The 20,084-nt window shown below is 41.1% G+C and overlaps 1 protein-coding gene across 8 annotated transcripts in view; it reads left to right on the forward strand.

The window, feature by feature from the left end:
* GHR (growth hormone receptor) overlaps positions 1-20,084 on the forward strand; it is a 269,285-nt gene that overhangs the window by 193,038 nt on the left and 56,163 nt on the right. For all 8 annotated transcript variants that reach the window (XM_060634531.3, XM_060634530.3, XM_060634536.3 and 5 more), the window contains one exon: positions 1,065-1,130. In XM_060634531.3, coding sequence (XP_060490514.3) covers positions 1,065-1,130 — 66 coding nt within the window. The remainder of the gene's footprint in view (positions 1-1,064; positions 1,131-20,084) is intronic.

A 20,084-nucleotide genomic window follows, 5' to 3' on the forward strand; every position in this document is an offset into this window, starting at 1 on the left:
CCAGAATGAAAAAAATCTTACAAAGGTTAGAATCCTGCAGGGTTTAGGGAGAGGATCCTGACTTCATCTGCTGGGTTCTATATTATGAACACCACACCCGACAGCTGCTTCCTCCTGGTAGCTCAGTGGGAGCAGTTAGTGAAAAAGCACATTGAACAGTGGACCGGGGCTGGTGGGCAGGACCCGCCTGACTCTGAAATTCGGGGAGACAGGAGTGAGTCAGCTCGCTGCCCAATGCATCTTTGTTTTGCTTCTTGCCCTTTGTTCATAATCAGAGAGAGATTTCTTAGCATTGTTTCTGCAGACCTCTACGGGGGCCCAAAAGCATCAGCAGCTTCCCCGCTTCCACATGATTCCCAGAGTTTATTGTGAGCCCGGACCACGTTGCCCCTCTACGGAGGTGCAGAATCCTAGAGAAATCCCCTTGTCCACCCAGGTAACAGTTGCATAGTAGCAACAGTTGTAGCAAAACAACCTGGTTCAGAGGTTCAAAGACAACTGCATTGATCATTTTCCATTTTTCCTGTTTTTAATGCAACCTAATAGTGGTACCCATAGAATTATAACCACTTTTAGAATAGATGACTCATTGCATGCCACACGTCACAAATCCTGTGTCCCTCCTGTGCAACTTTTCAGTTCCCTTCATCCCTACCCCACCCCCAAGATTGCTCACATGTTTATTTCCAAGAATAAACTTGTTTGACTGAACTGTTTTTAATATTGTTTTGAAACGAGAATTTATGTCCCTCTGCATTTTCACAAGCAAGGCTCAAGCTTGGACTCAGATGTTATAGGAAGGCAATTTTCCATTGTTTCTGACCATGTCTAGCCATGAGACCAGAGGTGACTAACACCAGGGTTTCCATGTGCTCTGATATTTATGAGTTCTTTTTAGAGGGTAGGTACAATTTTAATTTTAAAAAGAAAAAGAAAACAAGGGAGAGGATTATTGTGAGGTTGAGCCAGGTCACATTTTGTCACTTGAAAGTGAAATTGTAACAGAGTCACATCAGACCATTTTTACAGGGATGACTAATGGTTTTCTTCTCTTTCTGTTCCAGCCACACCAGCTATCCTTGGCAGAGCCTCCCAGAGTCTGCAAAGAGTTAATCCAGGCCTAGGGACAAGTAAGAATTTCAGTCCTTTTTCTGTCATCAGTGATACTGTCCATGCTTTACCATATTCAAGCTCCAATTTTTTTCTCTGCCTTATTTGAGATTTGGTACCTGGATAAATGACTGATTGAATTTGCATAAATAAGCAAAAATATATATATATACTTTTAAAGGATGTCTTTTTCAGCTTCTCTACAAGAGGGCTTTTTCATCTCTCTAATTTGCTTGTCTTTAGAGGTTAAGTAAAGCCAAATTAATGTGAAGGGGAAAAAAAGATAAAATAATTGTGGACCAACAATTCGTTTATTGAATTTAGGAACTGCCTCCTTTTACAAATCGTGTATTATGTTGTCAGTATGATTTTGAGATGTTTATTTACCTAGTGATCTCATTGACAGTAAAGCTTTCCCTTCAACCATATCGTCTTATGATCCAAAATTCTGCCTTCAAGCGAGCTCTTCTCCTTAAAACGCCTTTGCACATCACCCTCTTGTCCTCTGACAATCTCCCCTTCATCCCCAAGACTGAACTCAGACATCAGCTCTGTGGGGACGCTTCTCTACATCGGCTAAAACCAAAGACTTGCTCTGCCTCTGTGCTCCCAAGGAACTTTGTGCACTGCTCCATTAGAGATCCACTTCATGGTGTCTAAGCGTATATGCTGGTCCTGTGTGCAAAACTCAAACCCTCCTGTTTTAGAAGCCTCCACCATGTTCGTCTGTTCCCTAATAACCCCCTAATATGAGGGGTTAGAAAAGGGGTGGCTTTTTAGTGATGTTTGGGTTCTCCCAGCCAGTATTTTTCAAAGCCTTCACGCAGCAGATAATGTAACTTATTGCTACTTTCTGCAAGGAAATGAAAAGGAATCAGTTAAGAATGTCTTCCTATGTATAGAATGGTGGGGTCACTGTATTGTGCACCTGAAACTAATATAATACTGTATGCTAACTATACTGGAATTAAAATTAAAAACTTAAGAAAGGAGAATGTCTTACTGATGTGCATGCTCTGCCCTGCATTGGTCTCTCCTCCACACACGTAGGACTCTGCTCCTCACTTTCCCTCGGAGGGGTCGTACGATTTTTCCCATTTTCTTTGTAAAGTCACGCTGGGCCTTGTTGCAATACAACCTCTGGGTATGGCAGACGTGTTGAAGAAAGTCCTGCCAAGTCATTTGGCATATGTTGATTTTCTGTCTTTGTGATAAGCAAGAATACCAATTATCCTTTCTCTGTGATATATCACAGAGATACTGACCTGCCCACACAAGGCAGAATACTACCTTTCCAGCTTCTCCTTTTCAAAAGTTAGCTCCCCTCCATCCCAGGACTGATTGGATAAAGTTACTCCCATCCGTGGATGTGGCTACCAGTGCACACTTTCCACAGTGCACATGCTTGGACACAGGGCCACCTTTATCATCCGAGCATCTCATTGAGATGCGACAGACCCTGGTGCTCTTATCACCTCCCTGTCACTGTATCCCAAGCGTTTAATTCTTTGCTAGCCACCCAGCCCTAACTCTGCACCCTGGGGAAGAAAGACATGAGTAAGATATTGTCCTAACATCAGCAATCTCATATTCTCACTCAGGAGATAACTTCACACACGAAGCTAGTGTTCAACGTGAACTGTCTGATCATTACGCAGTTATAATTCATACATTTCCTATGTGCATTTTTCTAAATTCTCAGATTCAAAGCAAAACCCCCATGGAGGAAAAACAAATTACACCCCCTCGGGGCAAATTCCAGGCAGAACTGACCTAACGTAAATAGATGCCACCACACCCCTCCAGGCCACCTGTAGTTTATTCTGGGGCTATTGTAGTAACCCCTGAGTAGCAGTCTCCCTCCTCTCCCCTTCTCCCCCCTCCTCATCTCTCCCTTCTTGTATCCACCTTCCTCTGCCAATGACAGTTTTAAGAACTCAACATATCACTCTGCTCTAAACAACTCAAATTTCAAACTTCAAACCTACCCCAAGCCACTGAAATCCAACATCCCTCATCCCCACTTATAAGTCTACCCTACTTAGTACTCCCCAACAACACTGTGCTTTCCCACCCCTGGGACTTGCTCATTTCAGCCAGTCTTCTGAAACAATCCTCCTTCCACCTCACCCTGCCCCTAAATATAAATCCTGCCCGTGTTTAAGGCTCAGCCAGAACACAGTGCTTGGCCCGAAGCAGTACTTCCCTTCTCCATGCTCGTCTTCGAGGGAGATCGTGCTATTTTATACCACTTTTAAGGAATATATCAAATGCTGCTTTGCAGTAGAGCTATTTGCATATTTCTCTTATCTCCCCATCGGGATTGTGAACAGCTGGATCTTATTTAGAGTTGTGTAATTCACCAGGCCTAAAACGGTACCTTGAACATGGTACCTTGAACGGTACCTTGCATATGAATTAATTAAATGGAAGCACCCTTCATAGCTCCCTGGTTACCCATCCTTCTCCACATTTAACAATTCCCACAAGCACCCTTTGTTATGGGGCCTCTGGGCTGGCTGGAACCCTCATGGAGGATCAGATCTCCCCACTTGTGTTAATTACACATTAATTACCCTGTTCCCATTGTGGGCAGGACTCCTAGGAATCAAATGGTTTATACTCCGAGGACAGCTTCCTTACAGGCAAAGGCTACGATATGGTAACAGTAGAAGGGGATGCATTGGCCAGGGTCTGACCCAAGTGTGGGCCTTTTTGTCCCCTCTGTGAAACACAGATGTTCTTTGTCTCCAGATTTGGAATCACTGCCTAAGTGCCTGCCAAACACCTCTGTACCAGGAAGCCCAAAGTCTTCTCATGATGGGTTTTCTGTAGTAAGCCAGTGATGTAGGCACTTTCTAACTGTTTGGACGCCCTTAACCATCAGCCCCCAGGTTCCACTTTAGGTGCGGATTGTACACCAAATTACATTGCTAAGCAGCATTGACAGACTTCTATATCCTGCACATCTTTCTGAAAGAGATTTTGTTATCTCACTTTTAAAAGCCATTCCTTTTCACTGAATTTACTGCATATTGCTGTGAGAGTGTAAATTTTGAGATCAATGGCATTTCCACCTGAAATTAAAATGAATATCCAACTGGAGGAAAATATTGAAGTTTCATTGACTGGCATTTGGAGCATAAATGAGTCCAAGATTTTATGAAAATGGGCATTCTGAACATAAACATAATGACCGAGGTCAGAGTTAAGTTTTGAAAGGATTCCAAAAGATTATCATCTTAGATGGGCACAACAAATGAATTGCTTACAGTTTTATAAGCTCACAAACAACTTCCTTCACATCGTAAGTTACTTTTCAATAGAAACATGATTATGAGACAGAAGTTTGATACAGTCATCATCACCTTTACATGTCTGTATCTTATGGTCTTAGCCAGACTCCTGTCCTCATCTGCTAATTTCTCTCTGTTACCTCCTGCTTTTCCCTATTCCAGGCCATCCTGCTCTCTGCTCCCATGTTCATTCTTCCTGCCTACGTCTCACGCAGTGATTCTTATGCCTGAACACCTTCGGTAGCCCCCCACTATTTTCTACCTTATGAAGAAGCTCATCTCCTTGGCATTCAAGAAGGTCCATCATGTGGATCCTAAGTGCCTTTCTAGCCTTATCGCCCTTGTATGCTATGGATACCCACGTTCGTGTCTCTGCTTTTCCTGCTTCATTGTATCTATTCCTAATAACCCCTTCACCAGAACTTCCCTCTTCTTTCCTCTGAGTCAGGAACATCCTTCATGGATTGTTCTCTTTCAGGCATATTTCGAATATCACTTTATCCCCCAAGAGGATGAGTACTTCCATCTTGGAATCTGTGTAGGCCTTCCTTGCTTTCTCTTAAGGAAAGAGTATATAACACAGTACTTTTCAAAACTCAGCCTGTGGAGCAAGATAGCAAGACAGACTGTTTAAGTCCCCGATCTACCACGTACTTCCTGAGTGATCTTTCCTAAGTCTCATAAGCTCTCTGTACCTTGGCTGTTTGTTTTTTGTTTGTTTGTTTGTTTGTTTGTCTCTAAAATAGGGGTGCTAGCAGTACCTACCTCATAGCTGTTGTGAGAATTATAAGTGTTGATATATTTAAAAGAGTTAGAATAGTATCTGGCCCCATGGTGTTTATTGTGTTCTCTCGTGGCCCTTATTTTATTCCAACAGGTATTAGGATTGAACTGGATGAAATGTCCTATACTCAGCTTTATTTTGGACCTTAATATCATGTCATTTGTTTCAACCTAATGGATTCTTGTGTATGCTTTCTATTCCTTTGTAATAGACTATATTATCCTCAAGGGTAGAGGCTCTATTGTATACGTCCTTGTCTCCCACAGTGCCTGACACATGCCAAGTGCTTAATGAGTAGTTTCTGGATTTTGTGCACACGCACACGCACACATGTAAAAACAATCCAGGTTTTCCCTGATAGCATAATTACTCTTTGGCTAGCACAGAGCACCTCTATGCCCTCCAGCAGGCATTTATGAAAGGAGAGGGACAAATATATACAGGAAGAAAAATTTCTCTTGTCCATTGCTATAAACACGTACAGTCTTTCCCAAAAGCCTTCCATAGAACCTTAACTTCAGGTCATGGGACTGGTGTCATGGTCTAGTCTTAGGGTATGTCACAGGACCTCTATGTCATCACTGTGGTATTCTGTTGGCACTTCAGCTGCTGAGGGAAGCATAGCCCCACTCCTGCCTGTGACCCATCATTGCCCCCATCCAAGCTGAATGACCCTCTCAGCTTTGAGCATTCTTTTTCATCAGATATTTTCAACTTTATGGGCTGACTAGCTGACAATACGGCTAAAATAAGCACAACACAAGGGAGTGTGTCAGAGCAGGGATGGTATCTTAGAATCTGCAGGATTTACTTCTAACAAACAACTTGAGCTTCAGACATGCTTTAGAGAGCAGTTCTGACAATGGGTTCTGAAATTAAAGCTGACATTGAATTCTTGACAGGCGACTGTTTATAAATAAGTCAGTAAATGATTCAGTAAGTAAACACAGATTATTATGATCCTTTTTAAGGAAACAGTGTTTATGTTGGCTCTCTCTTGCACCCAGACTAGTGGTAGCCCTTCCTGACTCATAGCACTAATCTCCAGGTAACGCCAAGCATCCTACAGGTACTATTTACCGCCCCCCCCCCTTGCTTCTCTGAAGTATGAGGAAGACAGACAGAATTACGTACTTTACACAAGAAGAAATGGAGGTGCAGAGAAAAGACGTTCCTAGACCGACAAGACCAACAAGAGAGTAAAGAAGATACTGTCAGTGAAAGTACTTTGTGTCTCTCCCAGGATACGCAAAATAAAGTGTAGACAATGCATATTATTGATAACTCAAATAACAGTGTTCAATTACAAGGCAAAATATGGCCTTGGCAGTGACTTTTTTCCAGCCCCAAACACCCAGACAATGCCTGCCATTACTCTCCAGCTGTTCGTGTTTTATCATACACTGTCCTGTTTTCACATGTAATTGTTGGGAGATAAAGATTCTTTGTAAGATAAATACTAGGTCTTAACTTTTTTATCCTTCCTCAATTCCTAGCAATTTGCTGAGCCACAATCGGGGGTAGGTAGACGTTTACTACTTAATCTACAAGAGAGCTGTTCTCTGTGCAGATGCATCAGCCAGTGTTAGTGGCACTGTGGGAGTGGGAAGTAAGCCTGCAGCTCAAGGCCAGCCTCCTCAAGTACTTGCAGCTCCTTACTGGTTATAAACATTTATCAAGGTCTTTTCTTTCTTCTGGAACCCAAACAATAAGAAAGTATTTAGAAATCTGTGGACATAGGCCTCTAAAAGCCTTGAATCTTAGAAGTGACTGATTTTTTTTTAAGTCTGCAAAGGATGACTAAGTAACTCCCTAAAAATCCCAGTGGGCCCTTTGTGTGCTCTATACACCAATTTCTAGTTTGGTTTCTCTTCCAAAGCATAACACGCATTTTTCAAGGATGAAATCCAAGATAAACGTTCTTTCACCCTGGGTGACCTCAGTGGGTGGTGAACACTTTTTAGACTCTAGAAAGCTAAAGCCTCCCAATGTTGGTTGTGACCTTGGAGTTCTTCTAGCCTGCAGCCTTCTGATTCACTGCTGAGTTCTTCAAAACCAACTCTGTAATTACCGCTCTCAAGAGAGCTCTGGCTTCTGCACACAGGAGCCTCTCTAGGGAAAGAACCCCTGAATCTGTCATTCCAGAAGAGCCTTTGACCACACCAGCTTCTACTTGTGATGAACAGTTTCTTCAGATAATATACACGTGTACATTGGGGGAAAAAATTTGAATTTGTTATGTAGGTGTGCACTGATTTTAATACAAATTAATCTATACACTTAGAAAGACGATACTACATCACATTTATAAAGATTCATGGAACTCAAACACACATGCCATTAAATAGTAGTTCAAATAAGAGTATGCCTCATGGCAAATATATGCAATACGAAATAACATATTTAAGTAAGACATAACTCAGGTGATTAATTACTAAATGAAAAATGTATCACTTAGAAAAGAAGTTATACAACTTTCAAAGGGCTTCTTAAAATATATGATTTCGGGCACCTGAGTGGGTCAGTCAGTTGAGTGTCTGACTCTTAATTTTGGCTCATGTCATGATCCCAGGGTCATGGGATCGAGCCCCACATCAGGCTCTGTGCTGAACATGGACCCTGCTTAAGATTCTTTCTCTCTCTCTCCCTCTGTCCCTCCTTGACCCACCCCTCTGAAATAAAAAAAAGTTTTAAAAAAGAAAAGGCCAATACTCCAAAAAAAAAAAAAAAAAGGTATGATTTAGGGGGACCTGGGTGGCTCAGTCAGTTGAGTATCTGACTCTTGATTTCAGTTGAGGTCATGATCTGAGGGTCATGGAATCAAGCCCTGCTTTGGGCTGTGCATTGAGTGTGGAGCCTGCTTAAGATTCTCTCTCACCCCTTCTGTCCCTCTCCCAGCTTGCATTCTGTCTCTCTCTCTCTCTGTCTCTCTCTCTCTCTCTCTCTCAAAAAAAGTATGATTTATAAGAAATTGATTTGCATGTAATTTGCAATCCGTGATACAAAATAAGCTATTTTCTTTTAAGGTCAACAATTATTTAAACTACAGGTTGGCAAACTATAGTCCCCAGACTAGATGCTTGCTTTTGTAAATAAACATGCCTATTTGCTTCAGATTGTCTGTGGCTGCTCTGAGGATAGACTAGTCATCATGTTTGTATCGGTTGTTGTCTCTTAGTCTCCTATAGAAAATTATTTTCAATTTGATGACTGACATTAATGAGGATACTAGATTCACTATATGAATTTACTTCACGGTCAATTCTTCTGAAATACACTATATTGTAAAGTAGATTAAAAGTATCTTCTAATCAATGTGGACATGTGGATTTATTATTATTATTATTATTATTGGTGGTGGCAGTGGTGGCATTGTTATTGGTACTCTGTCAGATGAAAGCATCTGTAAATGCTCGGTGATGGATGAAACAGGCAATAATTTGCAACTCAACTGTCTGCATACATCATCATTTTCACATAATACGTATCTTCTGAAGAATTATAGTCAGTATATCACATGGCTCTAGTGTGAGGGCAAACCTGACTTTGCAGGTCTGTAAATCTTTTATAAACTGACTGCTGCCACTGAATTCCAGCCAAAGAATAAAGACAGAAGACTCTCTTGTTAGGAAACCGTGTAATGGAAGAGACTCCTAAACCTGAAACCTCACAGCATCACCATCGATGTTAGGATTCGGATGAATAGCCTTCATGAGTCCTTGAGGTATTCTCAAGTAGCAATCGTGTGTTTACTCCTACAGGCTAACTTCTGATTTTTCATGTTTTATGGAAAAGCAGCCTTGAACACTTCTTTATTCTCTCTTAAAATTCTTTAATAAATAAGAATTTTCAAACTCCAAATTTGAATTAATGGGAAAGCAAATATTTGCAGGCGAGCCCATCTGTGGTCTAGTGCTGTCGGCACACGTGGCTATGTGCACCTGTCGCTATGAAGCTCCTGCCAGGCAAACCCCAAAGAAATGGAGAAGCACCTGGATAGCATCCTTTCCGCTAGTGAAGCTTTTCTGTTTCTGAGTTCCAAAAGCATTTGAAGTTGCCCATCTTTTGCATTCAACTCAAGTGGCTTGTGTACACCTGGTGTCTTCCCTTTTAGATTGTGAGTTATTTTGAGAGCAAGGACATAGTCTTCCTCATCTTTATATGCCCTGTCCTTTCCTTCACAATTTAAACAGGGCCTTGCACAAAGTGGGAGCTTAATATTTGTCAAACTGATATCATGTGGAGTTCCAGGAATTACCTGAGAGCAACTGCTTCTAGAAGGGAAGTGGAGGGAGAGGTGTTAGCGAAGATTATCATGATATATGAGTTTGGCATCCCAATTCCCCCTACACACACACACACACACACACACACACACACACACGCAGATGAGTAACATAATTGTTTCCTCAAACTTGAGAGCAATAGATACATTTTCCTCTTCTGCCATTTTCCTTTCTCATGGGGAAGAGAAGAAGGTCCTACGGAAGCCTTGGAAATATTTGCTCTTATCAGACAGTATTGGTTTTGGCAAACTCTTATTAGTTCCAGTTGATGTCATAGGCTATCTGATGAGGACTTTAGGGTTTGGGAGTGGAGACCACAAGTTGCCTTCTGTGTATGCCCCCAGCATCCTGCCAATATGCCACGAGCTCCAACTTATCCAGCTATAAACGAAGGTGTCAACAGCTGTCTTTAAGGGTCATTGTGAGGAGCAAATAGGTACATAGAAAAATTCCTGGCACAAAATAGGTATGGAATACTTGTTAGCTATTTTATGGTCTTTACTACTGCTGTCACTGCAGAGTGGTAGAAAGAGCGGTAGTGGCCTGGGCCCCCGGAAGTACCCTCCCTCCCTCCTGACCCCACTCACCAAAGCTTATCTCCAATTTAAGTTCATTTCTACTGGGGGTGGGGGGGCAGTAGGAAAGAGGCTAGATCTTATATAGTATATCTCACATCTGAGTAGTATATATTTTAAGAAAATAAAATTCTCACAGATTTCAGAGAATGTTTGAATAGCCCAGTTTGAGGAAAATTGATTTAACAAATAAATTTTAATGTTATGGACATGTCTTTTTCATTCTGCTTTAATCTCTTAAAAGAGTGCAAAACTTAATTTCATGGCCTGAGAGACCCTCGTCCCAGAAGCCCTGCTTTTGGGTCCTGCCACGAGCACCGCCATCTGGACTAGCCTGTTTAAGTCAGGGAAGCAGGGGGCATTGGAAGGGGAAGCCTGAGGGGTTTGCCACACTCTAGACACCAGAGGACAAGACATGGGCTCCGGGCAAGAGCCTCTTCCTAAGGAAGAGGGTGCTGGGGAAGAGAGCAAAAGGGCAGCCTGAAGCCCAGCCTACTTGCTTCGCAGGCAGGATTAGGTAAAATGTTTGGCACCTAGTGAAATGTTATTGCCTTTCCTTCCTCTTTTCCCTGAAAGACTGTCCTTAGGCATAGACAAGAGATGAGGCTGTACAGATCACTGAAGTGTGTGTCATCGAAACAGTCTACTTTTCCAAAAAGCATCTTTACCCCCTGCTAGACTAAACTCAGTCCCAAGGAACATTTACTATCTGGATGATTCCTTTGACAATAATCGTGTGCTGTTTTATTGTTAGGGTTCTCTTATATGGAGTCACTAACTTAAAATTTGTTTTTGCTTCAGGAGTTCAGCTCTAAGGAGGATTCCTGGATCAAATTTCACAGCCGCAACAAATAATACATTAACTAGTGGTGACATACTCAGGCCAGCACCTATGACAGCCCATTTGACTCACGCTACAGGTGAACTGTGGCTGTGCCGGAGCATTGGAGCAGGAGCTCAATGGAACAGAAAGAGGGGGGGATAATTTCCACCCTACTTCATGACACCTCACTATCCTTACCCATTGTCTCCCCCTATGCCCTACTCTAAATACCCTGCCTTTCTTGGATGAAGGCAAAAATTGTGAATTAGATGAAATTTTTCTTTGGTGCCTTCCCCCAAATTTAGTTTGTGACTAAACAATCTTGGCTAAACCATGACTAAATAATCTCTTAGGGTATAGTCAGCCTCGATGTGAGTTTTCAAACCAGAATAACACATGCCAACTCCTTCCTGCCCTGCATACCTCCCCTTGTTGAGGTTTTTATAAAGGCAGGTACCTTGTTATTAGTCATCAATTATTGCCAGGACAAGAGAGGAGTCTCCAGCTCCTTTTGGAGATACCCAAAGCCTGGGAGATAAGTATATCAAAAAGATACCTGGGGAAGCTAGGCTGCTAAGAAAGAGAACAACTAAGAAAAGAAATAAAATATTTTCATATGGAAAGAGTCTGGGATGAAAGAAGCAGCCTTTTCAGGCAGCTGAGTGAAAGAAGCAAACTGAGTCCAGAAGGATTAGAAGTCTTAGGAGACCAAGATTTCTCAACTACCAAAAAAAGGGAAGCTCAGCTTTATTTGGGCTGCAAAATGAGAATTCCCTTCAAGTGAGATCATATGATTCATCTGACAAAAGCTGGTCTCCCTCGCCCTGTTTGAGCCCGTAAATCCTTTCCTCTACTCACACAGCCTTGACCACTGTCACCACCTGTAACAGTTCTAATGTACCTCTTAAGGGATGGCCCATAAATATTTTTTCTGGGCTACTTTCTTTGAAAAACAGAGACCTGGAGATAAAGGGCTGGAGGCTTGATTGGTGCATCCAGAGCCACAGCCACAGACTAAAATCCTAACAGGATGTCAATATAAGCAGGTGACTAACCCTTCAACCCCCAAGATCCTAAAATGCTGGTTCTTGGTGAGTGTGTCCATCAGAATCACCTGTGGACATTTTCAATAAATACAAATGCCAGAGGTCTCCCTCAGACCTGCATTGATGGAGCTCATAGGTATTGTATTAGTTTCCTGAGACTGCTGTAACGAAGTACCATAACCCTGGTGGCTTAAAATAACAGAAATTTATTCTCTCACAGTTATGGAGGCAACAAGTCAAATATCAAGGTGTCATCACTGTTTATTCTCTCTGGAGGCCCTGAGGGAGAATCTGTTCCATGCCTCTCTCTCCTCGGTTCTGGAAACTGCTGCCAATCCTTGATGGTCCTTGGTTTGTAGATGTATCACTTCATTCTCTGTCTCCATCTTCACAGGCCTCTCCCCTGGCTCTGTGTCTGTTCTCCTTTTCTGTCTCTTATAAGGATACCCATCATTGAATTTGGAGCTCTAACCTAGGATAATCTCATTCTGAGATCCTTACCTTAATTATATCAGCAAAGACCCTTTTTCAAACAAAGATCACATTTCACAGGTACTAGGGATTAGGATTTGGGCATATGTTTGAAGGATACAATTTAACCCACTACACATATATATGAAAAAAAAAATCCCCTCCAAAAATGATACTCTGCACACTCCTGCAAAGAACTCTGCCCTTCATGTATTAGCCCACCATTTCCCCAGTGCTTAGGAAATACTAGGCCATGCAGAGTTAAACAGGCTTCTTTACTGCAGAACTACTCAGATTCTCTAATCTGCTTGGGTGCATTATGATTGTCCCAGAAAAAGAAAAAAAATTAGCACTTCCTGAAAATAGTTGGTTGGGGAACTTCTTTTCAAGGGATTATCTATTACTGCTTCAGTGGCCACTGGTGCTCAGGGGAGCACAGGCTGCAGGTAACTGGCACTTTCACAGCTCTGGTCAGTGATTTGGGCATGCTGTGCGTCTAGCATGTGAGTGTTCAGACATTTAGGGTGTACTGATCCCTCTCTGAGTATGAGTGCATCCTTCAGTAAATATCCACCGGGGTTGTCTGGAAAGTTTATGTAGGTGTGTGGATTTTTAGATGTCATCTAGTCTCTGGTCTTGCCTTCTGCTATTTTCAGAGGGATTGTGATGATAGAGTGGAGAAAGGGGGAATGGAAAAGGAAAGGTAGCCAACATTACACAATGTGCATTTTTTTTCTCCAAAATGCCCAGAATAGCCGAAAAAGGAGAAATGACTTCATCATTTTTATTCCTGTAATTCCAGTCTCTCAACAATGGCATCAAAATTTGATTCATCAATAAGTTCATAGCAATATATTGTTTTAAATGGTCACCTTTGGAGGTTACAAGGGTATGTACTCATTATTCTAAAAATTGATACATCAAGGGAAATACGCTATTTCTTTGAATTTTTTGTATGAATTGCATTTCAGGTAACTGAATAGTTGGTGAAGAAATGTTTTCTTCTTGTGTCTCTCTCTTGCTAATATATACCTTAGCTAGCATGTGAATGTGTCTATAAATATGAATATGTGTATGAATATATATGTATAGATGAAATGGTAGGATTAGAAATCACCAGTTTAGAACCCCTAATGAAATTATAGATTTGGGCAACGTTGTCAGTGAATGATAAAATACTTCAGTGAACTCTGTTCTGGGTGATTCAGGCTGACAACACTTTGAACCCAGATCAATCTTACCAACGTCTGATATTATATGTCCCTGACACAGGGGTTTGCCACACCACCCATGATAGACTCTTTTCGTGAGTGTTAAGCTGAATTACATTAAGCCTCTAGGTCTTACTGCCTGTTTATAGGAAATAAGAGGCATAGAGGAACATTGTAAATGACTCTAAGATGCAATAAGCTGAAGGAAAATATCTTCAACCAAAAAAAAGAAATCACAGAATAAAAAGAAGAGAGAAGAAATGTCATGGATTTGAACAGACAAGACATTGTGTGGGCCTAGTTGGCATCCTGATTCAAACAAATGAATTGTCAAAAGACATTTTTAAAGATATTTTTTAGAAATTTGTGCACAGACTGGGCATTTAGTGGTATTGAGGGATCATTATTAATTTGTTGGGTATAATATTCGTATTAATTTTTTATTTTTTTTAATGTTTATTTATTTTTGAGGCAGAGAGAGATAGAGGATGAACAGGGGAGGGTCAGAGAGAGAGAGACACAGAATCAGAAGCAGGCTCCAGGCTCCAAGCTGTCAGCACAGAGCCTGACGCGGGGCTTGAACTCACGGACCGTGAGATCATGACCTGAGCCCAAGTCAGATGCTTAACCGACTGAGCTACCCAGGCGCCCCATTAATTTTTTAACAGGAGTGTCTATTAGCTTTTAGAGATAGCCATGTAGGTAGTTATGGGTAAAAGCAAATGACCAAAAAATAGATAAACTACACAAAACAGGACTGGTAAAATGCTAATAATATTTGAAGTTGGGTGATGAATATATGTGTTATTGTTATTATTAATAATAATGTACATGGTTTTACTAGTGTTACTCTTATTATTATTTAACATGGTTCACTAAGCCAGGCTCTCTATTTTTGTGTGTATTTGCATATTTTTATCTGTTTGCGTGTATTTCCGTAATAAAAATAGAGTAATACCTCATAAACAATCTCAATCCCCATCCCCTAGTAAAGACAATTCATATTCCCAGTGAGACCCATGAAATTAGCCTTACTAGTGACCAGAGTGTTATCTCTCTGAAAAGTAGGAAAGACCCTCATAAGAACACATCAGTTTAGAGAACTGCTGTAGGAAAAACCAGAAAATGTTTGCATTCTGGCTAACTAGACATTAATGTGTTACGCTGCACGGTGTAATCATGAGGGTTGATGTTGAAAGGCGTCCTTGGTTTCAGTTGGCAAGGAAAAATATAAACGACTTGGCTAAAATTTAAGGCTGTGGTTCTAAGTCGTATTTGAGCTCAAGTTTGGAAGATTTCATTGGTGCTATTACCTAGTGTGATGTTATTTGCTTGCACACCAGCTCTGCTCTAGGTCTGACACTGGTGCAAACATTTTCCTAGAGCTGAAGTCACATTATAGTAAACACTGCTGTATCCAAGTAGAGATTCTGGGATGATATGGCCACAGAGCATTTACATTCTGCCCCCGTGGGTTAGCCTCTCACCACTCATAAAACAAGACATAGGAAAGATAACCAACAGGCTTTTGATTAAGTCACAAATCAAAAAGAAAGAGAAAGAAGAGAGAACGAGTTAGTTGCAATTTTCTAAATGGAGTCTTTTTCTCATTTCTACTTTCTAGCTATTTTCTCTTAAAGCCACAGCTTGAAGGCTTGCCGTTTACAAGCCTACAGAGAACATTTGGAATATGGCCAGCCACCCCTGCCCTTGTCCATGCCACATGGCCTGCTTTCTCCCCAATCACCTCTGCACAATGCCCCAAGTCGGGAGCCTAGAGGCTGAAAGCAGTGCAGGTAACATAGTCATTCAAGTTCACATAAATAAGAAGAAATCCAAATGATAACCAAAAATAATAGAATTTCATTTCCAGGACTCTTCAGTTGCCTTAATGTTGCTGACTGATTTCTAGGAGCCCTAGGCTCAGCTCTTAGATGTCTCAGAACCAAGGAGAGGATCATTTATACCATATGCATTTGTTTATTGGCCTAAAAGCTTTCAAAATTTATTCATAACTTGGCCTACACCTATTCTAAAAAGAAAAAGAACAAAACCCCATATACTTGGGAAATAATCCCTAAAATACAATCACAAGACATGTACCTAGATATGTCTTCCCACCAAGTCATCCTTTACGGTTGACCACAGTGTTGTCTCCTGTTCTTCCTACACGAAGTTTCCACGGAGCAGGACAAGGCAAAGAGCGTCAAGGTTTTATGAAACATTTTAAAACAGAGGCTTTGGACAAGCAAGTGAGAGGTGCGCTGAAAATGCAGTATCTGTCTCGGCCTCTCTCAGTGTCACAGAATTGACAGGTGCTGTCTCCTAGCTGACTACCAACGGACCCAGCAAACATAATCCCAGCATGTTCCACTCACTTCCCATTTCTGTCTTTGCCAGACTGAGTCCATACCCATATAGTAAGAAAATGCTAGCTTTCAGTCTATACCCGACTGAGGGTTTGACATGCAAGCTAATATGGATAAATCTCCAGTCCCTCCTAGTAAAAGCAAAAGCTTTCTTTTTATGCATCCAGGTAAATAGTCAAAAGACAAGTTTAAAACAGATTATAGTTAAGTTCCATGAGGACAGAGATTTTTGCCTTGTTCCTTGCTATGTACTTGGTACCCAGAACTGGCCCATATGGCAATGAATGAAATATGTCTTAAAGGAATGAATGTCCCTCAGGACAGAAGTTTTCTGTGTTTGGATGAGTCATCATCATGTAGCTTCAGAGCCTAGATAGAAAATACTGCCACGATGTTGGTCCTGCAGACGGACTTGGAGTGCTTGGGCATGATGTGCAGCAAAGCAAATCAAGTGAGGACATCCTCTAGGCCCCACAGGGGCCACCAGCCTGTTGGTCTCCATCACCTTACCCATCCTAGATTTTCAAATTAGGAGTCATTGTGGCAGCCAGACCAGGAATCATGTCTCCCGTGCTTTCTCATACTGGGGTTTGGGGGTTTTATTTTCTTTTTTGACTTCTAGGTATCCAAAATTGTTGTTTGGAGAAGTATATTCAGACCATGACTCTTCCATTACCACACATTTCTGTGACCAACAGAGGAGGTAACTGAATCACTTAAAATGAAGCAATTCCATCCTCTTTAGTACACTATAAACATAGTCTTAGCTTTGACTGTAATTATAGTGGATGGTGCTGCTGAGAAAATGGTGTAATTATAACATTACGGTTGAGAACCATCTGACTAGAAAACACTGAGCTGCACTGTGTAAGGTTTAAGACGGGATTTTGGTCCTTTTTTCATTATGAGTGAGACTAATTAGCCAACTGCAACCAAGAGCTTTGTGGTATGATATTAATACTATAAGAAAATCAAAAGCCTAAGTAAAAATGACAGGAAAACCTGATGCTTTTCTTTAACTTTCACATGTTCTTAGAAGATCTTATATGAAAGTATAAAGAAGAGTGGAGAGGCTTACCAACTTTCAGGACGCATGAGTGAAATTACAAGGGGATAGCTTAGAAAAATCAGCACTCTAGCTGGCTTCTCCCCTCTCCCCTCCAGGCAAAAGGATCTTACACAAGTATATCAAGTGCCTAAAGTTTTATTTCCCTGAATATGGCTTTTTCCCCCTCTTGAATAGACTTACCCAATGGTCCAAGATTTTATGCTACAATAAATTTTTAAAAAAGTGTTCTGTATCTTGGTTTGGATATGGATGACACTGCGTGTTTTTGTTGAGTCATTGAAATGTAAACTTAAATTTATGCTTTGCACTATGTGTAAAGTACCTTGGTTTAAAAAATGTTTTTAAGTTTATTTATTTATTTATTTATTTTTAAATTTTTTTTTAATGTTTATTTACTTTGAAGAGATAGGGAAGAGCATGAGCAGGGGAGGGGCAGAGAGAGAGACACAGAAGCCACAGCAGGCTCCAGGCTCTGAGCTGTCAGCACAGGGCCCGACGTGGGGCTCGACGTGGGGCTCGAACTCACCAACCGTGAGATCATGACCTGAGCCGAAGCCGGATGCTCAATGGACTGAGCCACCCAGGCGCCCTTTAAGTTTTTAAAGACCAGAGATTTCCAGCAACAAGAATAAGTAGAAAGAGCATAGTTAGAAAACCTGGCCTGGTGTACCTGCTCCACCATATAAAAGTCATGGACCTCTTGAAGCCTATGTCTTTCTTTTCAAAAATAGAAATATATATATGTATTTATTTTTAAAGTTTATTTTTCTTTATTTTGAAAGAGATACAAAGAGCAAGGAGGGGAGGGACAGAGAGAGAGGGAGACAGAATCCCAAGCAGTCTCCATGCTGTCAGCACAGAGCCCGATGCGGGGGTCAAACTCACGGGGTCAAACTCACGAACACTGAGATCATGACCTGAGTCAAAACCAAGAGTCAGATGCTTAACTGACTGGGACACCCAGGCACCCCCAAAATGCAAATATTTATATTTACACTCTTACCTTCACAAGGATCAGGTATGACAATGATGTGCACATTGCTTCCAAGTGTTCTGGGACTCTGTAACTCATAAGGAGTTCTCAGGTTTCCTCTCAAAGGAGAGGAAATTATGGGTTGCTCCAAATAGTGAAACAGGGTGGCAAAGAATCTCTGTCATGTGACTAGGTCTGGTTATTTTTTCTGGTGAAGGGGGACATGGCTGGCACTGCAAGGTGTGTGTGTGTGTGTGTGTGTGTGTGTGTGTGTGTGTGTGTGTGTGTTGGAGGATGAAAGGGAAAATAATTTGTCTTCCTGGCTTCATCTCTACTCCTGGCTTTTCCTAGAGCCTTATTCCTCTCTTTGCCCCAAGCCTGGAAACAGGGACTCCTCACCCTCCTTCGTTCATAAACATCAGAAAGCTGAGATTTCATTTGGCCTTCTCTTACCCTACTCCCTTGGTCTATGAATGTTCTACATGTCTAACAATAACAATAACAATAAGGAAGAGAAATCAAAATAAATGGAAATATTTCCTGTGCACGGCTGCCTGCAGATTTGGGTTGTTGCACTTAGCTTACTTGGTAGTGTCCTCAATAAACCGTGACAAACTGCAGTACCTGTAGCTCTCGAGATCTTGCCTCTTCAAACTGACCAATATTTGTTGTTCCTGGAATCAGTAATGATAATGTCTCTCATCTGAGAGGTTCAGAAAGCACAAGTGATTTTCCTAAAACTTCCTTCAGATGAGAGTATTTGAAAAATGAAACTCAAAGGCACAGCCCTCTTAGAAGTCTTGCCGAAGCACTCAGACAGGCATGGCTTGAATCCTGACGTTGCTGGTCACTTAGCTGTGGGATTTTGGACGAGTCACTTAACCTCTGAGCCTCAAACTGCTGATCTGTAAACAAGGATAAATACAACCAACTTCGTAAGCATGCATGAAAGTTTCCACTGAGCCGATGTTAGTTTCCTTCCTTTTTGCTATCCAGCTCTGAAAATGCAGTGGTGCAGGAAGCCATTAACATTTCATTAACACAAGTGAAAAGCATATAAATGTATCAACCCCAAGATCTGAGGTCCTGCAGGATACTTTTTAAAAGGGATTTGGAATTTGGAATTTTATAAATGGAATAAGGACTGTTTGTAAAATAATAATAACTAATTTAAAATAAACAAAATACCTTAATTAGTGAACCTGGGGAAAATAAACTGAAGATTAATATTCAGCAAAAGAGGAAATTATCAAACTAATAAGGTACAGGGCCCTTGATATTTGCAAAGTAATACAGAGCCATAAAACCCCATTTAAGAGGAGACAAAGCCAAAAAGTCTGGTTCTTTTTGAAGAGCTCTTGAAAACAGACATCTGGAAAATTATGGTCTACTCCCTGGACCTTATTTCCTACTCTGGATAAGCAACCTTCTGAAGCACAAAAAGAACAGCCAGAGTAAGTAAAGGAGATGAAATGATTTATCAGAACTAGTTAAAATAATTAAATCTGAAAAGCATGATCCTGGACATGGAGTAGGGTAATTTCTGCAGTCTTTTTGAAAATAAAGTAGCCCAATACAAGGATTTTGTTTGACTGCTATAAAGCAGTGTGACAGGTTGAGAAAACAGAATGTTCTGAAAATCCTGTTTATTTTGGTGGTAAGCCAGCCATCCAGGGGAGAACCAGAGTCCTTTCCTTTAAGAAACATAGATTTCAGTTGGAAGAATAAATTAGAAAGGTAGATTTCAACCTTCAACCCACTACTAGTGGATTGGGAGTATTTACTGAGCACTATTGCAAACATAAAATTATCTTAAGGGATCCAGGAAGTAGACGGATGGGAGCCAGGGGCTAGAAAGAAAGAAGAACTTACACCTGAAGTGCTTACAACTTATTGAAGCCTCTTTGTCCCAATTTTCCTTACACCATGATGTTATTCGAAGTCATACACGAGGGTATGAATTTACTGGGGATAATATTATAGACAGCAACAGTAACACTTAAATGCTTCCATTATGTTTACTACCCCAGTTATCCACAGTTGCCTGGGGAAATTGCAAGTAGGAAAATGC

The sequence above is a fragment of the Panthera onca genome, chromosome A1 (assembly GCF_046562875.1).
Source record: "Panthera onca isolate mPanOnc1 chromosome A1, mPanOnc1 haplotype 2, whole genome shotgun sequence".
NCBI lineage: Eukaryota > Metazoa > Chordata > Mammalia > Carnivora > Felidae > Panthera > Panthera onca.